This window comes from Sceloporus occidentalis, unplaced genomic scaffold (genome assembly GCF_023333645.1).
Source record: "Sceloporus occidentalis isolate IW3139 unplaced genomic scaffold, rSceOcc1.0.p SCAF_4, whole genome shotgun sequence".
In the NCBI taxonomy this organism is placed as follows: Eukaryota; Metazoa; Chordata; class Lepidosauria; order Squamata; family Phrynosomatidae; genus Sceloporus; species Sceloporus occidentalis.
Window position 1 is genome coordinate 79,405,564 of NW_028316984.1, and position 24,718 is coordinate 79,430,281.

General features: G+C 39.8%; 2 protein-coding genes across 4 annotated transcripts in view; both read right to left on the reverse strand.

The window, feature by feature from the left end:
- Positions 1 to 923: 923 nt before the first annotated feature.
- Positions 924 to 24,718, reverse strand: part of LOC149314061 (ATP-binding cassette sub-family B member 6-like) — a 66,554-nt gene continuing 42,759 nt past the window's right edge. For 2 of the 3 annotated variants that reach the window (XM_089520434.1, XM_089520436.1), the window contains 4 exons: positions 18,983 to 19,095; positions 17,986 to 18,080; positions 3,587 to 3,655; positions 924 to 1,885 (listed from right to left, as the gene is read on the reverse strand). In XM_089520434.1, coding sequence (XP_089376560.1) covers positions 1,465 to 1,885; positions 3,587 to 3,655; positions 17,986 to 18,080; positions 18,983 to 19,095 — 698 coding nt within the window. In that variant the 3' untranslated portion in view covers positions 924 to 1,464. The remainder of the gene's footprint in view (positions 1,886 to 3,586; positions 3,656 to 17,985; positions 18,081 to 18,982; positions 19,096 to 24,718) is intronic. The other variant, XM_089520435.1, reaches the window with a different exon arrangement.
- Positions 12,100 to 13,994, reverse strand: LOC149314062 (uncharacterized). The gene has a single exon (XM_089520437.1). The coding sequence runs from the start codon at positions 13,160 to 13,162 to the stop codon at positions 12,377 to 12,379; it is 786 nt and encodes a 261-aa protein (XP_089376563.1). The 5' UTR covers positions 13,163 to 13,994; the 3' UTR covers positions 12,100 to 12,376.

Genomic DNA, 24,718 nt, shown 5'->3' on the forward strand with positions numbered 1-24,718 from the left:
CTAGAGACAGGGAAGAAACAGATCTACAAGACATGTGGCATTAGCATCTCTTTTCCTGGGTAGTGGCTGTCAAGACAGGCAAAATGCATCATGTTATGGAGGAGATGGCAGTCTTCCCCCGTTCTAGGGATCTGATACTCATGACAGGCTATCTGTACCAGCACACTGGAGTGTGGTACCCATCATTACACTCTCTACTCAGTTTGGGTGTTGTTTTTTTAGAAAAAATCACAACCCTTTTCTTTTGTTGAAACATATCTGCAATCTAGTATGCTCTTTTCAATGCCATCATGACCATCTCACTACCCCAAGATAGGCATCTTGGCTTCCACATCTGCCTTCCTCAAGCAGGGAGCATCAGGTAGTCTAGCAGTGCCTGGCCTCACCTAGTAAGCAGTGACTGGAGACCCACTGGATCCTTCTGCCAGCTGCCACTACGTCTGCTAGAGTGTGCACTAAGCACACTGTTCACTCTGTAAAAAGAAAGGAAGCCAGCAGTGCTTGCCTGCTCAGCTCATGATTATTTGGAACGGAATGGCCTTGCAAGAGGAGGAGCCTTAAACATTGTGTTCTTCCAAAAACTAGATTCACAGATCCACAATGGAGAAGCAGCTCTGGCTGAGGTTGTGGGGATACATCAATGGAAAAGCCTCACTTCCTCCACCCTGTTCTTTCTATCCATTATGCAATAATAAAGCAGGCGGTCATTTTATGAATGTTAAATGTAAGGGATTTGTAGAAGTATGGAGAAAACTCCACCACTACCTCCACGCCCTTTTGATCTAATGCCCCAATTAATATGGTCTGTGTTTACACTTCTGGTGTGAGAATTACTGCTCTCTCACTAACATGAAAGGGGGAAAGGACCTCCATGCTGGAAGCCACCCAATCATCTGAGACTGAAAAAACACTGGATCCACAGATCGATCTGAAAACATGGCGAGATTTATGAAAATTAAAACGCATTTCAAAATCAACCTAGAAAAACGACGGTTGTATACAAAGTGCTGGCAACGCTCCCTTGTGTCTCCTCTCACCCTGTCCTCCCATTCATATTTGCAATCCTTACCAATCAGAATGGTAGGGAAAGAAGGATCTGGTCCCAGCCTCCCCTTCATTAATCACTGACAATACATCTGGATCCCTGAGCAACAGGTTTCCCTGCATCACTGGCAACAGTCTGGAAGAGAAGTCTCTCAGGATCCTGGCACGCTGGGCAGGCCCTGCTCATGAAGAGCAGTGTATGCTGAGAATTGTACAGTCTAGACCTCCTCAAGGTTCATCTCAATGACCATTCTTCTAACTTGGTGGATCTCTGCTCTGGTGATCTGAATATCTCACCCGTTATGCTACAAGTAGTCACAAATATGAAGTCAGAGGTGGTAGCAGCCTCTTAGCCTTTGAGCTTTATCCTGCAGGAATTGTCTCTGTAGGGCTGCTTAGTAATCTTTTCCTGTTGTTTGGCTATGATTCAGAGGTGCCCTCAGTATCAAGCTCATCGGTGTCATGCAGTGTCTCAGACTCCAGTTCGCTGCTAGCAGTGCTCTTCTCACTGCCTTCAGGCAGGCTCTCACGCCTCTTGGCTGTATCCACCTTAGGCTTATCACTCGTCTCCTTAACACTTTTCTCGTCGGTCTCAGCTACCTCAGACAGCTTACTACTCGCCTTGCTACCTTCCTGTGACCCAGAGGCGGCACTACGCTTCTCAGCGTCTTCATCTGCCTCAGAGACACTCTTCTCAGTGCCTGGTTTTTTGGAGGGAGTACTGCCTTTGTCCTCAGACATCTGTTCAGCACTAGTCTTGTTCTCTATGTCTGGTGCCTCACTTCCTTGTTGTAACCACATCTCAGAGTAGATTCCACCCTTCTTCATCAGCTGATCATGGCTGTAACATACAAAGATCTTTCAGAAGGCTCCACAGAAGACACATCCCTCAGCCCTGGATGAGACTAGAAGAAAGCTACACATTCTATGGGGTGGAACTTTCCAAGCACGCATTTACATCCTGTGTTTATTCTGCCTTAACAACAGGGGTGTAGCTGGGAAGGGGGCAAAGTGAAGGTACTGCCCCCACTCAATAAGAATTCTGCCCTCCCAAATGAAATTTTCTTTCAATCCCAAACTTGCTAGTATTGCAGTAACTTCAGCTGAGTATCTAGAAATACAATTTAGGCATCCAATGAAAAGGGGAAGGCAAAGTCATGACAGGAATTTAAACACAGTAAACAGAAGAGTTCTAAGTGTGAACAATGCTCATTGACTACCATATACACTCATATACAAGTTGATCACATGTATAAGTCGAGGGAAGGTTTTAGGGTTAAAATCATGATTTTGATATGATCCATGGATAAGTCGAGGGTAAAACTTAGGGAGCTATAACAAAGGATGTAAAGGGGAAAACACCACTCTGTTCCCTCTTCCTTCACCAGCATTCAATTGACCACCTAACACCATTTCCCAGGTGCTGGAGGAAAAGGTTTTAGCATCAGACTGGGAAGTGGGGGAAGTGGAGTTAAATGGGGTGTTTGGTGGGAAGAGGTTTTAAATGGATTAGGAAGGAAATTACCTCTTTCTCTCTCTCTCTCTCACACACACACACACACACACACACACTCCCCGCCCAGGCAGCTGTTTCAGAAATCACTGCCGAGGAACATGGGGCAATGCTTCTTTGATTACCTTTCTAAGCAGTATTACTGAACTGACCTGTATATAAGTCGACCAGGATTTTAGGTTCAATTTTTGAGCATCATTTTTTTACTTATAGTAGAGTATATGGTAACTCACTCTCTGCAATGCTGGAATTTGTGGGGGGAGTAATTTCAAGGAAAATGTCATAGTGGAGTAGAATGGGTGGAAATACCCTAATTCTGCCGCCCCTCGATACACCCCTACTAATCAGCCCTAGCTGCCATAAAGAAGTTGCCACAGCTGGGCATTAAGGAGAAGAATTATAAGCAAAAACATGAACAGAAGACGAAGGTTAAATTCAGAGGACATGTATGAAGCAGCACAGTGTTATTCATCTTATTTGGCCACTTTTCAGGGGGGAGGAGAAGAGAAGCAGTGCTTGAATTTAAAAGGCACAGTACAGCTTTCCTTTCCCTTTCTTATATGAATAAGCCAGATGGATGTTGAAAAACTAAAAGGGTCTCAAGCTCATTAGGTGAGAAATAGGACAAATTGCAATTGCTCTGTGGCTCTTGTGTCTTCTACCAGTCACCGATATCATGGCTGAATCTCTACAAGAAAGCCCAACTTTCCCTCTTTCTTGTTGATCATAGAGCAGGTTTCTAGCCCTTTTTACCTACAGAAGTATGGTTCAAAGTGTATAGGCTGAAATTGCAAAAGCTAGGGACATGGATCAACAAGATTTCTAGTGGCAGCATGTAGGACAGTCAGCATTCGGTGTACCTCCTCACCATTTTTCATGGCAAGTACAACTGCAATAAATTATCCAAGGTAAGGGAGAGGGGTTCAAGTTTTCTCTACCTGAATAATTTACTCAGGCCACTTTTCTTGGATGAATTATATGGCCATAGAACATTTATTTATTTGTTTTAGCATGGCCTAAGGCATTTACCTTCCTCGCTCCATCACCCGGCCCTCCCGGAGGACTAGGATTTGATCAGCCTTCACTACAGTGGATAGTCTGCAAAGAAAATACAATTGATAAGACTGCCAGCAAGAATCCAGAATACAATAAAGATTGTTCCTGCAACCTACTGGTCTCTACAATATATAGACTTGAGTATCCTTTATCTGAAAAGCTTGGGACCAGTATATTGGATTTTTTTTAAATTTAAAATTTAAATACTTGCATATACATAATGACATGTCTTGGAGATGGGGCCCATTCATCTATATTTTGTATATACATTATACACATAGCCTGAAGGTAATTTTATACACAATATTTTTAATAATTTCATGCATGGAAAAAGTTTGTGTATGATCAGAACAATCAGGAAGCAAAGCTGCCACTATCTCAGCTGCCCATGTGGACGATTTTGGAGTATTTTTTATTTTGAAAGTCTGGCTAGAGATACTCAACCTGTACTGCATTGAGCTCCTCAGAGTACACCGAATGAAGCCTTGTCACCGCAGACAAATTCAGCCATATGGAAGCTGCTACAGCAGGGGTAGAGAAACATGTGCCACCCAAGCAGTATATGACTCCCAAAGGAAAAAAAAAGTAAGCTTCAGAATGTTCTGGAATAACTAGGGAAGTCTTTTTGCTAGTAGCTCTGCCACCCTCTATATAAGCCCCTTGTTTTCCCACCCTTTCTCAATTCCAAAAGGACACTGCCAAGCAGTGTGGAGGAATGTAAAATGAGCAGGACACGACTAAGGGGAGGATGGGCTGGATTTGTGTGAATTCACAGATGACCACTCAAAGAACTACAGTTACAGGTAAGCAACCTGTTCCCTTTCTTCATGGTCTCTAACACAAATGGGTTAGATTGACAAGCTCAAGTCAGAAGAGGAGGCAGTGTCATGAAACCCATCTAATAATTTCAAAGAAAGTATTTTTGTAAACAATAAAGTTTTACTTAAACCATAAACCTGAGTGTTGTACATTCTTTTTCTTCTTCTACACTATTATGCATAGAGAACAAGATATATGCAATGGCACAAACCTTAATGTAAACAGAAAGCAACACTGCCCTCCCAAAAGCTGTGTCCCATCTGGCTCTGGTATCCAACCGATACTGTGTAATAAAAGTCAATGGGTGAGACCAGACAGCAGCTTTACAGACATCCTCTAGGGACAGGACACTCAAAAAGGCAGAGGATGTCGCTACCGCCCTAGCAGAGTGTGCTCAAACCCAAGCTGGAGGAGCCTTCCCCAGCAGTTCATAACACAAATGGATAGTGGCAGTTACCCACTTGGAAAATCTTTGAGTTCAGACAGAGAGTCCCATTTTTGGGTCCAAGTAGCACACAAAATGTTTCCTAAACATCTCGAACCCAAAGTCGTATCCAGGTAGAATGCCAACACCCTTTGGACATTGAGGGTGTGCAGGTAGTGCTCAGTATGGGAGGTTAGGCTCGAGGCCAAAGTAGGCCAAACAATGTTGTGACTGAGATGGAAAGAGGATACCATCTTATGAAGAAAGGTGATATCCTTGTGGAAACGCAAGTAAAGTTGATACATACGAAGAGCATAAAACTCACTCGCACATTGAGTCAAGGTGATGGACCCAAGAAAAGCCATTTTCCACATCATGAGCCTTAGATCAGTAGTGGCCAAAGGCTCAAAAGGTTTCTTGGAAAGGTGGGAAAGCACCAAATCTAGGCTCCATGCAGGAGTCAGTAGTGAGGATGGAGGGTGTAAATTGTTGAAAACTTTCAGGAACTTCTGAACTAAAGGGTCCCTGGGGGAAAAAAAGGTCAGATATTAGACTGTTAATGGGACACTGGTAAGTATCAAGAGAAAAATCAGCGCTGGGCTCAAGAAGAATCTAAGGGCTCAATGGTGCCCTTTTTCAACAGGGTGCACACTTTCTCAGAGTGTTTGAAGGGGAAGTGGAAATAATAGCTCCTGTTGGAAAGAGCTCTTCTAACTCAAGGGCATAATCCCTAGAGACAATGCTGAGAACTCAAGAGCTGGAAGTTATGGAGGCCCAAGAGCTGACAAATGCCAAATCTGTTACAGAGGGAAGGGGGTACGAAGTGTGGATCCATCTTTCACAGCCTTTTCTTAGACTGGTTGTTATCTTTTTTATGGAAACCCTGATGGTACCAAGGTTGAGCAGGCTGCCATTGACCAGAGGAAGTGGAAAACTGAGATGGGTACCTCTGGCATGTTTGTTCAGAAGTGTGGTACTGTCTCTCCTGGTGTTGATACTGACAGTACAGATCAGGTGGGTAGGTTGAACACTCTTCCCTGTATCGATGTCGAGGGTTGAAACGATCATATACAAGGTCAGGATAATAATCAAAGAGAGAGTCCTCAGGAAATTGAGGATTGGTACCATGGGCATAGTATTTATTAGCAATTAAAGTCGAGGAGATGCCAACAGATGGTCCTGAACCATCCAAACCGAGTCTGTATGCTTGGAGTAATTAATTGAGGGTTCAAATCACAGATTTCACCCTCCGATTCTGAACCCAAATCAATGGAAACGATTTGGAGAAATCTGGTTGGAGAAACTGTATCAGATCGCAACCCTTGCTGGACTGCAGGAGGGTTTGATCCCAAAGGAACATGAATGTCCACAACGGCTGTAATAGTGGAATGCTCAGGATCAGCACCGAGAGCTGCCAATGGTTCCTTCTTCTTTTTAGGGAGTTTCTCAGTATCCTGAGAGCCCAATTTTTCAACCCAATGGGGGGAAGAAGAACAGCGCTTTTTTTGAAGGTTTCTCACCTCCGGATGGGGAGCCCTTGTCTTTGTAGTGCCTGGGCTTCGAAGAGTGTTTTGTTTTCGGCTTGTGGTTGGAACCATGGTCCTTATCTGACTTGTGGGCTTTAGTAGACTTCTCCTTGGAAGATTTTATCCTTGGGATAATTATCTTTTGTCCCTGACGCCACAGTAGCTGAGGTCTCCCCAGGTTTCTTTTTTTAAAAAAATAATCTTTATTAATATATACATTATAATTACAAAATAAAAACCTTTTATCACATGATAAGCTTACAATTTCTGTTCCTCTTTTTCCTCTCCCTCACCCAATTCCCTTCATATTTCTTTATTTCTTCCATTTCTTTAACCCTTAATTTAGCACATTATTCATTCATTCCTGTATTCTTTTCTATTTCTGTCCTCTTCTCACATTTTAATGTGAACCTTTTGCTTAATATAAAAGAGTATGTATTATTATTCTATAAAATATTCTATAACTTTTTTCTGCTTAAAGGCATGAGGAAAGTATTTTACATCATATTTACAATACAGTGGTGCCTCGGGTTACGAAATTAATTCGTTCCGCGGCACCGTTCGTAACCCGATACATTTCGCAACCCGAAAAGGCTTTCCGTTAGCGCTGGAAGCCTATAGCATTTGAATTTCGCGCCGAAATTAATTTCGTAACCCGAAAAATATTTCGTAACCCGGAACAGTTTTTTCCAATCCAACTTTTTCGTATCCCGGAAATTTCGTAACGCGGTCATTTCGTATCCCGAGGCACCACTGTATAAACCTATATTTACAATATAAATATAAGGAGTAGGCATATATTACAAGATTCCAGCAATATTTAATTCCATCAATATTTCTAATGTTACAGTTTGTTGGCCATCTCTTTTCACAGTACAGTGGGCCCTCACCTTACGTGGGGATCCGTTCCGGATCCCGCCGTGTAAGGCGAATTCCGCCTATGCTCAAGCCTCATTATAAACAATGGGGCTTGTGCACGGTGACGCGGTGGCGTGGCGGCGCACGGGGCACAACGGGCACGCGCGCCCATTCAATTGAATGGGATGCGCCGCCCCTTCCGCCCCGCACGTGCCCCGCGGCTTGAGCACGTATGCTCAAGCGGCGTAAGTATTTAACGGATCCCGTATTTGTTCTTCCCTATTCTCTTCTTCTTTCAATGACATCTTTATTTTGTCCATTTCTATAACATTTAATGCTTTTAATAACCAATCATCAATGGTAGGTGCCTCCTTCTCTTTCCAATTTTTTGCTATTGCCAGGTTTCAAAGGGGTGGCAGGGCGAAGGGTCTGTTGGTAAAGAGTCGCTTTCAACCGAGTGTCCTGATTCTTGCAGGCCTGCGGGGTGAGCAAAGGACACACACGGAAATATTTTTTTCCTTTTTTCTTTTTATTTATTTATTTATTTATAAAACACATATACCAAAAACATAACATACATATATACACAAAATACAAAACACAATAACATGACAAAAAAGACATCAACAACAAAATGAAAAGACATAATAGCTTTCCATTATCTATTAGTCGTATTCTAGATTCTAAACCAAAACTTACATCCGCTATTTTGTACTTCCTAGGTGGTCTTTACCACTCTTATTTGTTTATATCCATTTGTTTCCTCTCATCTGGTGTGTATTTATCTTAAGTGTCCTTTTGACAAAAGAAGTAAGTAAGGAAATACAAAGAAAATAAAAGGGTCCGCAGCCTGCAAATTCCTCTTTACTATCTATCAATGTGAAATTTTATCTATAACATAGTTACTTATATTAGGAGAAGTTAATATTCATAGCCTTTCTAACTTTTCTGTCATATTTACATACTTATTTATTTTTCTTTATATATTTTTCTACACATAGCCATTCTTTTTCTCTTTCGTTTATTGCCTCTGTTTGGGCATTCTTTAGTCGAGCGGTTAGGATATCCATTTCCATTGCTTCAAGCAATTTATGAAGCCATTCCTCTTTTGTAGGTATTGTAGGTTTTTTCCATTGTTTAGCATATATGATTCTTGCTGAGGTTACCATGTATAAGATTATTCTTCTATATCTCTTTTCTATATCTTTGTCTGTTATTATGGCTGTCATATTTAAAAGGTAGAGGAGAGGGTCGTAGGGGATTGAGATTTGAAGCATTTCCGACATCACCGCATAGATTTCTTTCCAATATTGGCAGGCATATTTGCAATTCCACCACATATGAAAAAAGTTGGCATCGAGTTTTTGACATTTCCAGCATCTTGCGTTTCCTATCTTATATATCAAGTTCAGCTTATTCGGTGACATGTACCAATGATGAAACATCTTCAAAAAATTTTTTTTGTAGCTTTGGCACAGTGTATATTTCTTGCTATCCCGACAGGTCTTTTCCCATTTTTCCAGCTCTATGGGTTTACCGATTTCTACTGCCCATTTTAACATGGTATCTTTTACTATTTCCTGTTCTAGGGATCTTCTGTTTATGATTTTATAAAACTTAGACATATGACCTCCTTTATCATCAAAAAATATCTCGTCCATTTCAGATTTTCCTTTTATATTCAGAATTGCTTTATCTATCTTGAATCTTTCCCACAGTTGCCTGTATAGATACCAATCCTCCAATAAACCTTCTGATTTCATAAGTTGTAGAGATTTAAATTTTCCTGATTTGTCTAAGAGATCTTTATACGTTAGCCATTGAGAAGAGGCATGTGTTTTAGTTCTTTTAAATAGCGCTTCCTGACTAGAGGCCCATAAGGGTATCTTGGGGTAAAAAAGTTCTTTAATTTTTGTCCAAACCTTTAACAGCGAGTTTCTTATGAAATGATGCGAGAAGGCTTTATTGGCTTTGTTTTTATTATACCACATGAATGCGTGGTAGCCATATTGTAGCTGTGTGCTTTCTAGTAATAACATCCTCTTATTTCTCAGTTTAACCCATTCTTCAATCCAACATAGACAAGATGTGAAATAATAGGCTTTGAGGTTTGGTAGCGCACATCCACCTCTCAATGTTTCTTCAGATAGTATTTTCCATTTTATTCTTGCCTTTCGGCCATTCCAAATAAATTCAGATAGTTCTTTTTGCCAGCTGTCTATACACTTCATATGAGAGATGATAGGTAGGTTTTGAAATAGGAAGTTTAATCTTGGAAGCACGTTCATTTTGATCGTTGCTATTTTCCCCAGAAAGGATAGTTTTAATTTAGACCACTTTTCAAGATCAGCTTTTATTTTTTTCCATGTCATGGTGTAATTGTTATTAAAAAGATCAATATTTCTTTTCGTTATGGTAATCCCTAAATATTTAGCTTTCTTTTCAATTTTATAGCCCGATTTTTCTTTTAGTAATTTTTCTTCATTTTCTGGCATATTTTTAGTTATTATAATTGTTTTTTCTTCATTAACCTTAAATCCTGAATGTGAGCCATATTCCTGTATTATGCTTTTAAGGTGGGATATACTAAGGGAGGGATCTTCCAGATACAAGATAATATCGTCTGCGAAAGCATTTAGTTTAAAGTTTTGGTCTTGTATCTTAACTCCTTGAATCCTTTGATCTACCCTTATTTGATTGTTTAAGATCTCCAAGGTCAAGATGAACAGTAAAGGGGACAGGGGGCAACCCTGTCTGGTTCCTCTTTCGATCTCGATATCTTTTGTCCTTGTATTATTGACTATAATTTGAGCCTTCTGCTCTCTGTATATGGCTTTAATCCATTTCACAAAGTTCTCGCCAGCATCAATTTTTTTAATAGTTTCAAATATAAAGGGCCATCTGACCCTGTCGAACGCTTTTTCGGCGTCCAATAGGAGGATCATTGCTAATTTTTTTTCACTATGGTGTTCAAAGTATTCTAAAACATCAATTGTACCTCTTATATTATCTCTCATCTGTCTTTTTGGCAGAAACCCATTTTGATCTTTATGTATTACTCGATTTAAGATTCCTTTCAGTCTTTCTGCTAGAATTAAAGTAAAGATCTTATAGTCGGTATTAAGTAGTGATATCGGTCTATAATTTTTCGGTTCATCTCTTTCTTTATTTTCCTTCGGGATTAATGTAATATAAGCAGATTTCCAAGATTCAGGGACACCGTGTTGCTGTATGTCATTCAGTGTATCTTTCAGGGGATTTATGATTATTTCTTCAAGGTGTTTATAGTATGCTGCTGGTAAGCCATCTGGCCCAGGTGTTTTATTTGGGCGCAATTTTTTAATTGCTTCTGATATTTCAGTTGTGGTAAAATCTTTGTTTAAGTTGTTTTTCTCCATTTCACTCAATATAGGTAGGTTTTGTTTCTCTAAGTATAAGGTTAATCTCTCTCTATCTTCTGCATTTTCTGGATTTGCCTTATATAGCTCTTGGAAGAATTGTCTGAAAGTTTCACTGATTTCGTCTGGGTCCGTTACCCTTTTACCTTTATTTTTTAATTCTAGAATTATTTTCCCACTTTCTCTTTTCCTGAGTTTATTTGCTAATAGCTTTCCCGCTTTATTTCCAGCTTCAAAGTGTCTTTGCCTCACTTTTTTGAGTTTGTTTTCTATCTCTTTCAGTGTTAGAAGTCTTAGCTGATGTTGTAGTTCATCCATTTCATGTTTCAATTTTTTATCTCCTATCTTTTTCCAAGCTTTCTCATTCATTATTAATTTTTCCATAATTATTCTTTCCTTTTCTGTTTCATTTCTTTTAATTTCAGATTGTATCTTAATAAATAATCCTCTGATTACAGCTTTGCTGGCATCCCATACCGTTTTGCTTTTTAGTTCTTCTGTTCTGTTTTCCTCAAAATATAATTTCAATGCCTTTTTGATCTGATTTCTAATTTTTCCATTGTTTAGGAGCGTATTCTGTAATTTCCAATTGCTTTGAAATTTCCTTTCATATAATTTTAATAGTATCGGGTTATGGTCTGATGTTCTTTTTGGAAGAATTTCCATATCCTGGATCTGATTCACATAATTTTTTGTAATTAGAAAAAGGTCAATTCGGGAAAAAGTGTCATGGCGGTCTGAGTAAAAAGTAGAGCCCTGAGTCTCCTTATACTTATGTCTCCAGATGTCTGTTAATGTGTAGTCGTCCATCAATTCAAAAAAAGTGAGAGGCAGTTTGCCTTGATTCTTCCGTATTTTTCTCCCTTTGTTAGATTTCCTGTCTTGTTTCGGTTCTATAACCGCGTTAAAGTCTCCCAGCAATAGTATATTTGTGTATTCAGTATTTTTTATTTGTCCATGGAGATTTGCGTAATATTTATTCTGATTGTTTGTGGGAGCATATATCCCTATTACCAAGAGTATTCCATTTTGTGTTTTAACTTCCACTGCAATATGTGCACCTTCTTTATCTTTAAAGATTTCTTTTGCTTGATATTTTCTATTTACATATATCGAGACGCCTCCTTTTCTTTTCTCCGCTAATGCGGAAAAACATTGTCCAAGCTTAGGGTTCCTAATATATTTGCTGTCTTTCTCCTTTATCTTTACTTCTTGGATACATGATATATCGCACTTTGTTTTTTCCAAATAATGGAATACAATGCTACGTTTATATTTTGAGTTAATTCCCTTGACATTCCAAGAGATTATTTTCATCTCTCACTTTTGGTTATCGTTCTTATTTATTAATGTTCTTAATTTGGTTTTGGTTTTGGTTTTGGTTTTGTTTTGTTTTGTTTTGTTCCACCCCTTCCGCCCCTTTTCAAATCTTTATTTTGGTTTAATTGTAATCTTATATAGGTTTTCAAATAAAATGAGAATAAAGAAACCGAAGGTTTAAAAAAAACACACAGATATTTAGTTTAAAACTTTATCTCTTGGACTTCCTTTCTAGATCTCACAGGTCCAGTAGCAATTCCAGATCTCTTTCTTTTGGGGATACTAGTGTTCTGATAGCTTCCTCTTCACTTTCTTCTCGTAGTCCTTCCTTCTCTTTCTCTTTCCTTTCCTCCCCTTCTTTTAAATTAGAAGATTCTTCCCCGTTCACTTCCTTACTTTCCTTTCTATTACTTCTGTTTCACCATTCTCTTTTGTAATAAGCATTCTCTCCTTTTCTTGTATCTCTGTCTTTATGTTTTTCCTTTAATCTTCTTTCTGCTTCTGCCGCTTTTTCTTCATTGTCAATTTTAAATCTTTTTTGGTTATAAAAAAAAGTTAATCCCTCGATTCTTTCCCATTTGTAGTTGATATCCATATTAGCCAATGTTTGTGTTAGTGATTTATATTTATTTCTTGCAATCAAAATCTGTGGGGGCAAATCTTTGAATATTTTAACTTCATTCCCCTCAATATATAGCTTCGTGTCGTAGTTTTTCTGTATTATTAAATCTCTAAATTTGGTCCGGACTAAACATACCACTACGTCACGTGGGATCTTCCTTTCTCGAGCTTGTACTGAATTCACTCTAAATGTTTTATCGATTTCCAGTTCCATTATACTCTCTGTTAGTCCCATATATTTTGCCAGATCCGGAAGGATTCTTTCAGTGAGATCCTCGTTATTTTTCTCTTGGATTCCTCTAATCTTAATGCATCTGTCGCGGTAATGAAGTTCATTGTTCAATTCTAGGTTTTGTTGTTGTTCTTGTTTATCTATAACTTTCCGGGATATAGATTCTAAGTCCTTAGTTCGTTCTTTTATTTCTTGTACTTCCTTTTGGGTGTTTTTAATTTCTGTTGTCATTTTCTCCATTTTTCCCCCGTATATATCTAACTCCTTCTTAAAATCTTTCTTCATTTCAGTTCTGACCTCTTTTATCTCCTCTCTTAGTTCTTGAATTGATTCTTTCAGGTCCTCTTTCATTTCCTGTCAGAGGTCTTTCATTTCCTGGCGCATTTTGCGTATTTCATCTAATATATGCACTGTTGGGTCCGTTATTTTGATAGTACCTTCGAACGAGCCTCTTCTCTGTGCACTCTGGCCTATATTTTGTGTCTTCTTATTAGATGCCATTTTATCCACTTTCTCCACCTTCTTATTTAGTATCCAAAGAGGAAAGACAATGACATATATTTAACCACATAAGAAACCATACAAGACATAGAAGTTTAGGTAACAGGTATTACACTTCTCAATCTTCTGCTTATCAAACCATTCTAATGCCTAAATTACTATTTTCAGGCAATTCCCCCTCTATTTAGTTCCGATCAATTCTCGTCAATTCGATACAGATCTCCTTAGAATAGGAACCCAATTACCTCTTCTAGCTTATCTAGTTTGTCTGTACCATTTATCTGAAACCCCTATATATATATATATATATATATATATATATATATTATATACAGGACTTTCTCCTCAGTTCGACATATAGCCTGGTACAATGTATAGTATAAAGTAGTATAATATAATATGATATAATGTTCTCAATATTGATTTACACCTAAATATTCAATTAACTGCAGTATCCACCTTAACTATAGTGTGCCATATGTAACATAAATATTCTTATATACAAAGAAACAAAATACAACCTTGTCTTCTTCAGTTTTTCCTGCTTTTTCTGCTTTCTCTCTTCTTGCTTGCGCACCTCTTGTTTCCATTCAAATCTGTATGAGTCTATCTGTTTTTGTCACAGATTTTCAATATCTTATATTAAGAGGCAATCTTATCAGGTAATTAAATTTATATAACCTTATCTTATCTCTTATCTGGAAGAATAAATATATCCAATAGATATAAATACAGATGAAGATCAATGTCCTTATTTTCCTCTCATTCTATTTTCAGACTCTAATAATTGCTCCAGAGTTTTCTGTTTCACATAATAGTTTATCCAAAATTGGGTGTCATTAGGCACCTTAACGGCACAGTAAAGGTAAGCAAAATCTTTTTCCAGTGGTAAAGGATGTTGGGTCTTAGAGTTCCACAGTAAATGCACAGTAAAAGCAAGCAAAATCCTTTCCAGTGGTGAAGGATGTTAGGTCTTAGAGTTCCACAGTAAAGGCACAGTAAAAGCAAACAGAAACCTTTCCAGTGGTGGGGGATGTTAGGTCTTACAGTTCCACAGTAAAGGCACAGTGAGAGCAAACAAAATCCTTTCCAGTGGTGAGGGATGTTGGGTCTTACAGTTCCACAGTAAAGGCACAGTGAGAGCAAACAAAATCCTTTCCAGTGGTAAGGGATGCTGGGTCTTAGAGTTCCACCTTAGAGGCACAATGAAGGCAAACAGAGTCCTTTCCAGTGGTGAGGGATGTTGGGTCTTAGAGTTCCACCTTAAAGGCACAGTAAGGGCAAACAGAATCATTTCCAGTTGTAAGGGATGTTGGGTCTTAGAGTTACACTTTAATGGCAGAGTAAAGGCAAACAGAGTCCTTTCCAGTGGTGAGGGATGTTGGGTCTTAGAGTTACACTTTAAAGGCAGAGTAAAGGCAAACAGAGTCCTTTCCAGTTGTAAGGGATGTTGGGTCTTAGAGTTACACTTTAAAGGCAGAGTAAAGGCAAACAGAGTCCTTTCCAGTGGTGAGGGATGTTGGGTCTCAGAGTTCCACTTTAAAGGCACAGTAAGGGCAAACAGAGTCCTTTCCAGTTGTAAGGGATGTTGGGTCTTAGAGTTACACTTTAAAGGCACAGTGAAAGCAGACAGAGTCCTTTCCAGTGGTGAGGGATGTTGGGTCTCAGAGTTCCACCTTAATGGCACAGTAAGGGCAAAACAAAGTCTTTTCCACTTGTAGGGGATGTTGGGTCTTAAGAGTTACACCTTAAAGGCACAGTAAGGGCAAACAGAGTCCTTTCCAGTTGTAGGGGATGTTGGGTCTTAGAGTTAAAGGCACAGTAAAGGCAAACAGAGTCCTTTCCAATTGTAGGGGATGTTGGGTCTTAGAGTTAAAGGCACAGTAAAGGCAAACAGAGTGCTTTCCAGTTGTAGGGGATGTTGGGTCTTAGAGTTAAAGGCACAGTAAAGGCAAACAGAGTCCTTTCCAGTTGTAGGGGATGTTGGGTCTTAGAATTAAAGGCACAGTAAAGGCAAACAGAGTCCTTTCCAGTTGTAGGGGATGTTGGGTCTTAGAATTAAAGGCACAGTAAAGGCAAACAGAGTCCTTTCCAGTTGTAGGGGATGTTGGGTCTTAGATTTAAAGGCACAGTAAAGGCAAACAGAGTCCTTTCCTTACTCAATTTCTGTAGCTCCGTTGTTGTCTCAGTTGTTGCCTCTCTCTCCTTCTCTTTTTCTCTTCTCTTCTCTCTGCTGCCCAGTAACCTTCACCTTTTCCCCCCGGAGATAGCCTTCACCTTTTCCTTCTCCTACCACCGCTCCTGGCTTCTTTCTCTCCCTGTCGTTTAGTTTCTTCTACTCTCTTTTCTCTCTCTCCTCTCTCTCCCAAAGGAGACGCTACCTCCGTTTTAAAGTCTACTTAGAGTCCTGAGAGCTCAATATTTAAGGTGTCACTGCCCACGCTTCGATTGCAGCTGCAGCTGTAGCTGCTGATATCTGTTTTTAAAGGCACAGTATCTTTGAATAGTGAAAAGTCCCACAGTTCTTGATTTTACCTCTTACTTCTTACCAAGAGTCTCAAACTTTAAGCTTTTTGTTGGAAACTCTTCTGGTAGAGTGGTAGCAAACCACCTTAAGTAAATCTTTCCCCAGCTTTATCTTTCTATTTATTGAGGCATTAGGGCGCCCATTGTCACCGCGCTGAGAGACAGGGACGGGAGGCTTCAGCTCTTCGGTCCTTTGGGGCTTGGGTTTTACTTGCCGGCAGCCCACCTGGCAAGTCCCTCGCTCCTCCTCAGGACCCACTTCAAGCTGTTTAGTTAGGTCTCCTTATCAGGAGAGCTATGGACGGGTCGATATTGTCCCCGTTCCTCCAAGAACCGCCCTGTTGGGAGACCAGGTTGCGGAGCTCAAACACCCACGTCTCCTCTCGGCGCCATCTTGCCCGGAAGTCGACACACACGGAAATATTATGGTCCTCACCGAGGCATAGAAGACAGGTGTTGTGTATGTCTTGACCTTGAACCTTTCTCCCATACTTAGTGCATAGTTTGAAGGCAGTTGAGCGGGAAGCCATTGTACAAACTCCTTCTGAAGTTTGGCCCATTAGTACCAAAACAGGTCCATAAAGAAAGCCGAAGTCAAACAATTTGTAGTCACTAAATTAACGAACAATCACCAAGACGAAATCCAAACGAGTAGTCAAGAAACAATACCAGTAACAGCGATTCCAAAGACAGTTTCTTTAAGCAACTAGCATGGCCAATGAAAGGAACTGAGAAAGGGTGGGAAGACTAGGGGCTTATATAGAGGGTAGGTGGAGCTACAGCCAAATGTCTTCCCTAGAGGTTCCAGAAGGTTCCAAAGCTTACTGCGCAGGCGCAGAATAACACATTTGTGTGATTCGCAGAGACCATGAAGAAGAAAAATTGTTACTGCCTCTGGGAGAAGGTCACAAAGAGAAGGTAAACCTAAGTACCCTTAGCAGGGATTTCAGAGTGTACAAGTGAATCTCAAGAAGGCCTTATTTAACATTTCTAAAAGATCTTAAAACCTACATAAATTTCTGTGCAAATGTGGTCTTTCAAATTATAAAAAAAACATAACTGAAGATTGCTCTCCACATTCTATGTGTTAAAACATTATCCCACTCCATTCACCGAACCCTGGATGCAAAATGTACTCCAAAGCTTCTGTGAGGCATGAGGAAAAGTGTGAACCCCAAGAGGGGGCCAGAAAATGGTGGCAAACAAAAAGAGGCACAACCCAACAGCGACCTTTTTTCAAACTTTGCCCACCTCTCTCCCCCACCACAAAACTATGGTAAATCCTAAATAAATATATTTTTCTACTCTCCAAATCTTTCCTTTTTCCTTTCTCACTACTGCCTGGCCTCAGCAGCTTCAGTAACAGGGCTCTATTCACAGGAAGGGGTGATATAGAGAGTTCTGGCAGGTAGAGGCAAAACAGGGTGGTGTGTGGACAGCTTTCTTGACACCTCGCTAATCCATGTTTGGCTCCTGTGAGGAGGAGATCTCAGCCATCCCCACCCCTTTCCTCATTTTCAGCCTTTGTCTCCATGTGCAACTGGCCCCTCATCCATCTTCTCATGGGTTCAGTACTACCGACAGTATGAGAGGTCTTGGAATTTATCACCTGCATAAGCCATAGTATTCTCCATCATCATGTATAGATGTGAGAGCTGGACAGTGAAAAAGGTGGATAAACTCATTTGAGACGTGGTGCTGGAGAAGAGTGTTGAGGATACCATGGACAGCCACAGGGACTAACACATGAGTCCTAGAACAGATCAAACCAGAAATTCCCCAGAAGCCAAAATGATGAAAATGAGATTGTCATATTTTGGCCACATCATGAAAAGGCATGACCCATCTGAAAAAAACACAATCATGCTAGGAAAGGTGGAGGGCAGTAGAAAGAGAAGAAGACCACAAACCAGATGGCTAAACTCAATCAAGGAAGTCACAAGAATGAATTTACAAGACTTAAGCAGAACACTGGAGGATAGGAGGGCTTGAAGATGTCTCATCCACAGGGTTGCCATGAGTCAGGGTTGAATCAAGGGCAGTTAACAACAACTATAAGCAGGGATTATTGTACTGAGCTAGCAATGAACCCCTCCCCCTTCTATTATGTTGAAGCAAAGCTTCCATGGCAGGATGCTTTCTCTTACCTGTGTGCCACAATGATGGTGGTTCGGTTTGCACACACTTTAGCCAGGGATGCCTGGATAATTCTCTCAGTCTTCGTGTCCAACGCTGACGTCGCCTGTAAAATCCAGGTGTAGTTCAAGTGATAGCACAATAATGGGTGGGAGAGTGATTCTGATCATGGAAGTTGACACTACCTGGCAATGCCCAGTCACTGGTGCATCCTTCAAGATATGCCAACTATGCCATAGTAAAGTCATGGCAAACTGGTGAAATATTATCATAAAAAACTTTATACATTTATATCCCACCTTTCCTCTCTTGAGCTCAAAGCAACTCACATGATTCTCCCTACTCCCCCATATCCTTGATGTTACTCTCTTTTTAGAGAACTATTAAGGTAGAGTACAAATGGGAGAAGAGGTCCTTTTGGATGAGATGAAGCCAGAAAGGAAACTTCCAGATAGCCAAATACAATTGAGGAGAGATTCTCAGGTTCAACAAAGATAAGTGTGACCCTTCTTCCAAGCTCTTCAAGAGCCTATTGTTCTGGGAACAAGGTGTATGGGAGGGTCAAAGGCAAAATGAGAGCTGACCATAAGGACTGGGAAATAAGAAAACAGAAATGGGGCATGTAAAAAACAATGTTGCAGTGGAATGCTTGTGATCAGAGCCCCAGCCACTCCAGCCACTAACCCATTTTCCATTTTCCCTTTTTACAGCCTGTCAACAGCCTGATTGTGATTTCCTGCATGGCAGGGGGTTGGACTGGATGGCCCCGGTGGTCTCTTCCAACTCTATGATTCTATGATTTTAACATTTCATGGCCACTGAGATCAAGTCCTCTTTGGATGGTTTTGTTTATGCTCCCTTTTGCTCCCCTCTGAAAAATCTGTTTATACTTCTGCAAGCCTGGGGGGGGGGGTCTTGTGAGCATGCTGAAGCTTCCCTTGTCTGGCACATTAGGGCTGCTGGGAAAATTGAGAACACTTAATATATATGGGAATTCTCAATTTTTACCTCATCGAACAAAATGATCTGAGGGTTCTTCAGGATGGTGCGGGCAATAGCAACTCTCTGCTTCTCCCCACCACTCAGCTTCAGACCTCGTTCACCCACCTGTGTATCATAACCTGCCAAGAACAAGCAGACAGTGAAGAAAACAAACTACCATAAAAGGCAAGGTACTGAAACAGCACAACAAATCTTTGGCTACTTCTTGCCATCTTTACTGCCTAGGAAGATTATGTGTTTGCACAGACAAATTAAGATATTCCAAATTAAGAACCCGGGTTCTTAAAAGTAGGAAAAGTGAATTGGGTAACTCTGAAAACCTAGCCCCACTTTTTTGGACTAGTCCTAAACCCACTTCAGAAATAACTCAGTTTGAGACTGCATTAACTGCCCTGTTTCAGGGCTAGGGAATCCTGGGAATTGTAGTTTATTGTTGCATCAGAGCTCTCTGACAGAGAAAGCTAAATGTCTCACAAAACTACAATTCCCAACAGACCCTAGCATTGAGTCAGGACAGTTAAGGTGGCCTTAAACTGGATTATTTCTGCAGTGTTTTGCACAAAAAGTCTCTGTCAGTCAGCTGATCTCACTTCAGTTTTAGAACTTCAGTGTCATAAAGCCATCCTCAGATTAACTGGTGAGCGGGTAAAAATGTTATGTTGCAACTGAAATGAACGCCCCCCTGTGACAATCTTCTTGCCTGGCTTCTGTAACTTGGAGAGAGATGGTATGAATAGGGGTCAAGAAGCTTTGATCAGAATTTTAAAGTAACATGTAATAAGTAACAGTGTTACCTGAAACTAGATATTTTATAGTGGCAACAAAGTTACATTTCAAAAGCAATGTTAACAAGCAAGAACAAAGTTACTTTAGACCCAGCGGCGAGGAGGAGCGTTTGGGGCGCGGCCAGGCTCCCAAGGACCACCTGCTTCCCCAGGCAAGCGGCGGTAGCGGCGCGGGGGAATATAAACCCCCAGCACAACATCTCCCTACCCAGCGGCGAGGAGGAGCGTTTGGGGCGAGGCCAGGCTCCCAAGGACCACCTGCTCCCCCAGGCAAGTGGCGGTAGCGGCGCGGGGGAATATAAACCCCCAGCACAACATCTCCCTACCCAGCGGCGAGGAGGAGCGTTTGGGGCGAGGCCAGGCTCCCAAGGACCACCTGCTTCCCCAGGCAAGCGGCGGTAGCGGCGCGGGGGAATATAAACCCCCAGCACAACATCTCCCTACCCAGCGGCGAGGAGGAGCGTTTGGGGCGAGGCCAGGCTCCCAAGGACCACCTGCTCCCCCAGGCAAGCGGCGGTAGCGGCGCGGGGGAATATAAACCCCCAGCACAACATCTCCCTACCCAGCGGCGAGGAGGAGCATCAGGGGGTGGACCGTCGTCCAGGACCATCTGCCTCTGACCCCTGGCAGCAGGGAAAATGGACGTTGGTGGAGCAAACCGAAGGGTTTACTAACCTTCTCATAGTGACAAGTCGGACTCTTGTCAAGAGTCCGGGTTTCCACTCCATAGAGGAGGGTAACTGTGGGGACTCAAGGGGGGCCATTTGCTCCCCCATACATCTAGGACCAACCAAGGTTGGCCCGGAGTAGAGTGGGAGATAAGGCCGCAGAGTAGCCAGAGTCACTGTTGAGAGCTTATAGCAAATAGTCCGCATAATTCCCATTTTTAGCATCTCTAAATACTTCAAAAAAAATTATTCATCAATAATTGCAAGGCAACTAACCCGGACAGTTTATTACTCTTCTAAATGCAGGTAGAGAAATAAGTGGTTGGAAGAGAGAGAGAGAGAGAAAAAAAAAGGGGGGGGGACTAATCTGATAATAGAGGAGGAATTTTTACATTTTAGTTGAACCAGTAAGAGTCTTTATTATTTCCCCTTTATCTCTTTATTGTGGGAAAACAAGCTCAATAGGAGAGGGTGAATTGACAAAGCAAGAGCAAAGCTGATGGCATCAGGAACAAGGTCCAAGACACAAACACAAACAATTTCTCAGTCAAGAACTTTTTCTAACTCTAATTCTAGGAGAGGATCTTTAGAAATGTCAAATAAACAAGCAGATATAAGTATGACAATTTTGAGAGAACTAAGAGATTTCAAGGCCCAAAGCAGACAAGAACTCAAAGAAACAAGAGAAGAAATAAGAGCTGATATGCATAAGGAAATTGAAGGTCTCTCTAAGAAAATTGATAATATCTCAAAAGAATTAACGGAAATAAGACTAGATGTTGAGGAGGTAACTGAAAAAACTAAAGAATTAGATAAGAGAACTGAAAAAATATATAAAGAAAGGGAACAGGATAGACAAAATATTCTCTTGCAAGAGATCAGATATAGGGAAAGGAGTGCAAAAATAAGAGGCCTCCCAGAAAAAGAAAATGAACAGCTATTAGATACCCTGATTCCAGAATTAGCAAAATATTTAGAAATATCTGAAGAGTTGATGGATTTACAAATTGAAAAGATATTTAGGATAAATTCCTCATTTGCCAAAGAGAGAAATTTACCAAGAGATGTGACAATTTGTTTTACAAACTCCAGAATTAGGGAAAAAATATGTCAAATGAGTTATGAGGAAAGATTGGTGATAGAAGGTAAGGAAGTGGAGATATTTAGAGACATACCGGCTTACGTTTTGAAAAAAAGACAAGATTATAGATTCTTAACACAATTGCTGCAAAGAAAAGAAATAAGATATCGGTGGGAAAAAGTGGAAGGTATCACGGTAACATATAGGTACAAAAGATACAAAATACATACTGTAGAAAGGGCCAAAGAATTTTACAGAAAGTTGAAAGCTCAGATGAGAAAGGAACATGAAGGAGAATTAAAGAAGGAGGAGGGAGGTGATAAAGGAGTCCCCTCGATTGATAATAGAAAGGGCGATGAGACGACAGAACAATATGGAACAGGAGGGGAGGAGATTCTATTGGGAAAAGATATGGACTCACTAAGTATTTCAGGAGAAGGGGAGGAAGGACTGGAGCTAGAAGAGATTCAATTGATAAATAAAGGAAGTATATATACATAAATACGTATAAATAACAATAATAATAACATGACGAAAGGGATAAAAATTGGATCCCTAAATGTGAGAGGCTTGAATAAAAATCACAAAAGGAGAGAAGTGTTTCATTGTTTAGAAAAAAGTCAGTTAGATATAATTTGTATTCAGGAGACAAAAATTAGACGTAATGAAATAAAATTTCTAAGGAACCCGAATTTGGGAAGTTTTTTTTATTCTGTGGATGAAAAGAAAAGAAGGAGAGGAGTGGCAATATATGTAAATAGACGATTTGATGCAGTAGAGATCCATAAAGATAAAGATGGTAGATACATTGTAATAGAAGTTGACAATGGAAATGAAAAATTTAAAATAGTTAATGTGTATGCGCCATTGGAAAATAAAAGTAATTTCTTTAAAAAATTGAATAATGATCTATCAAAATTAGAGAACAATAATATGATAATTGTAGGAGACTTCAACGGTGTGATGAAACCGAAACAAGACAGACAATCAAAGAAGAAAATTAAAAGTAATCAAGGGAAACTGCCTAATGCATGCTTTGATATGATAGAAGAACTTGGGCTAGTAGATGTATGGCCGCACCTTTATGGAGGGAAAAAAGGCTTCACTTTCTTTTCAGGCTCTCATAATTCACTATCAAGGATAGACCTATTTTTAGTGGATAAAAATTTAATTACAAGAGTAAAAAAAATGGAGATAGCCCCTAGAATGATCTCTGACCATAATCAAATTGAAATTTTACTAGAGTCCCAACAAAGGAAAAAAGAATGGACCTGGAGGTTAAATGATACATTAATTAAAGATGATAAATTCAATGAAACCTTGAAAAAAGAAATGGTATATTTCTTTAAAGAAAATAGATCCACAGAAATACAGAGCAAAACGGTCTGGGATACTTTTAAGGCTGTAGTACGGGGATTGTTAATTAAAAGAGGAGTGGAGCTAAAAAGACAGAGCCAAGAGGAAGAAAGGCGGGACAGACAAAAATTGAAGGAATTAGAGCAAAGAATAAATAATGAAAAAAATAATGAAAAAGTTAAAAAACAATATATGCTCCTCAAAAAAAGAATACAACAGAAAAATGTAGAAGAACTAGCCGTCAAACTAAAAACGGCAAGACAAAATTACTTTGAAGGAGCCAATAAACCAGGCCGCTGGCTGGCATATAAACTGAAAAGAGAAAGAGATAAGAAAATAATAAGTAAAATTAAGGTGGGAGAGAAAACAATAACTAATCAAGAGGAAATTAAAAAGGCTTTTCATGATTACTTTAATAATCTCTTCAAGGAGCAAGTAAAGGAAGATAATTATGAGATTAAAATTAGAAAATATTTGGGAAAAAAGAATATAGCTAAATTTACGAAAGAACAGAAAGAAAAGTTAGAGGAACCTATACAGGAAGATGAAATAGTAAATGTAATCAGTTCGTTGAAAATCGGTAAGGTACCTGGTCCGGATGGTCTCTCGCCTTTATTTTACAAAATCTTTGGAAAAGAGATCGTAAAAGAGTTACAGCAATTGTTTAATAAAATCCCGATGGAAGGAATTCCTAAATCATGGTGTATGGCTAACATCTCACTTATAGCAAAAGAAGGAAAGGATAACATGTTGATAGCAAATTACAGGCCTATAGCTCTACTGAATATTGATTACAAGATTTATACTGGAATAATAGCAAATAGATTGAAAAATTTTTTGGTGGAGATTGTTAAAGATGATCAGAATGGTTTTTTACCTGGTAGACAGTTACGATATAATATTAGAGTAATACTGAACATTTTAGAATATTACGCGATACATAATGAAAGGAAAATGGCCCTTTTATTTGTGGATGCCGAGAAGGCTTTTGATAGCATTAGGTGGAAGTTTATGTTATTAGTTTTGGAACATATGGGAATAGGAGAAAAAGGTCTATCATGTATTAAGCAGTTATACACAAGACAGAGAGCACAAATAATAATAAATGGACAGAAAACGGAGCAAATCTCTGTTGAAAAAGGAACCAGACAGGGGTGTCCCTTGTCTCCCTTATTATTTATAACTATACTAGAGGTTCTAAATAATGCTATTAGAGAAAATGAGGAAATTAGGGGCACAAAAGAAAAAGGACAGGAATATAAGATTTGTGCCTATGCGGACGATTTAGCATTGATATTGGAGGATCCTCTGAAAAGTATAGAGGCTGTGATGAACGAATTAAGAGAGTTTGGAGTGCTCTCTGGAATCAAAATAAACAAAGAAAAAACGTTAATGATAACAAAAAATATAAAAGGAGAAAACGAAAAGGAATTAGAGAAGAGATCCGGAATTAAAATTGTAAAAAAAATAAGGTATTTGGGTATCTGGATCACGAATAAGAACACTGAGCTATATGAAAATAATTACAAAAGGGTTTGGACCCAGATAACAAGGGAATTACAAAGATGGGATAAGATGAACATTTCTTGGCTGGGAAGGGTGGCAGCTGTGAAGATGATGGTTTTGCCAAGATTAATGTTCCTTTTTCAGAACTTACCTATAATTACAAAGGAAAAGGTGTTTATAGAATGGCATAAAGAAATAAACAAATTCCTGTGGAGAGGTAAAAGGGCCAGAATCAAAGACCAGATTCTTAAAAAAGAAATGGAAAAAGGAGGTTGCGGTCTCCCTGATTTAAAGACATATTACCGGTCTTGTGGTCTAATTTGGATACAGGATTGGATTAAGGCTT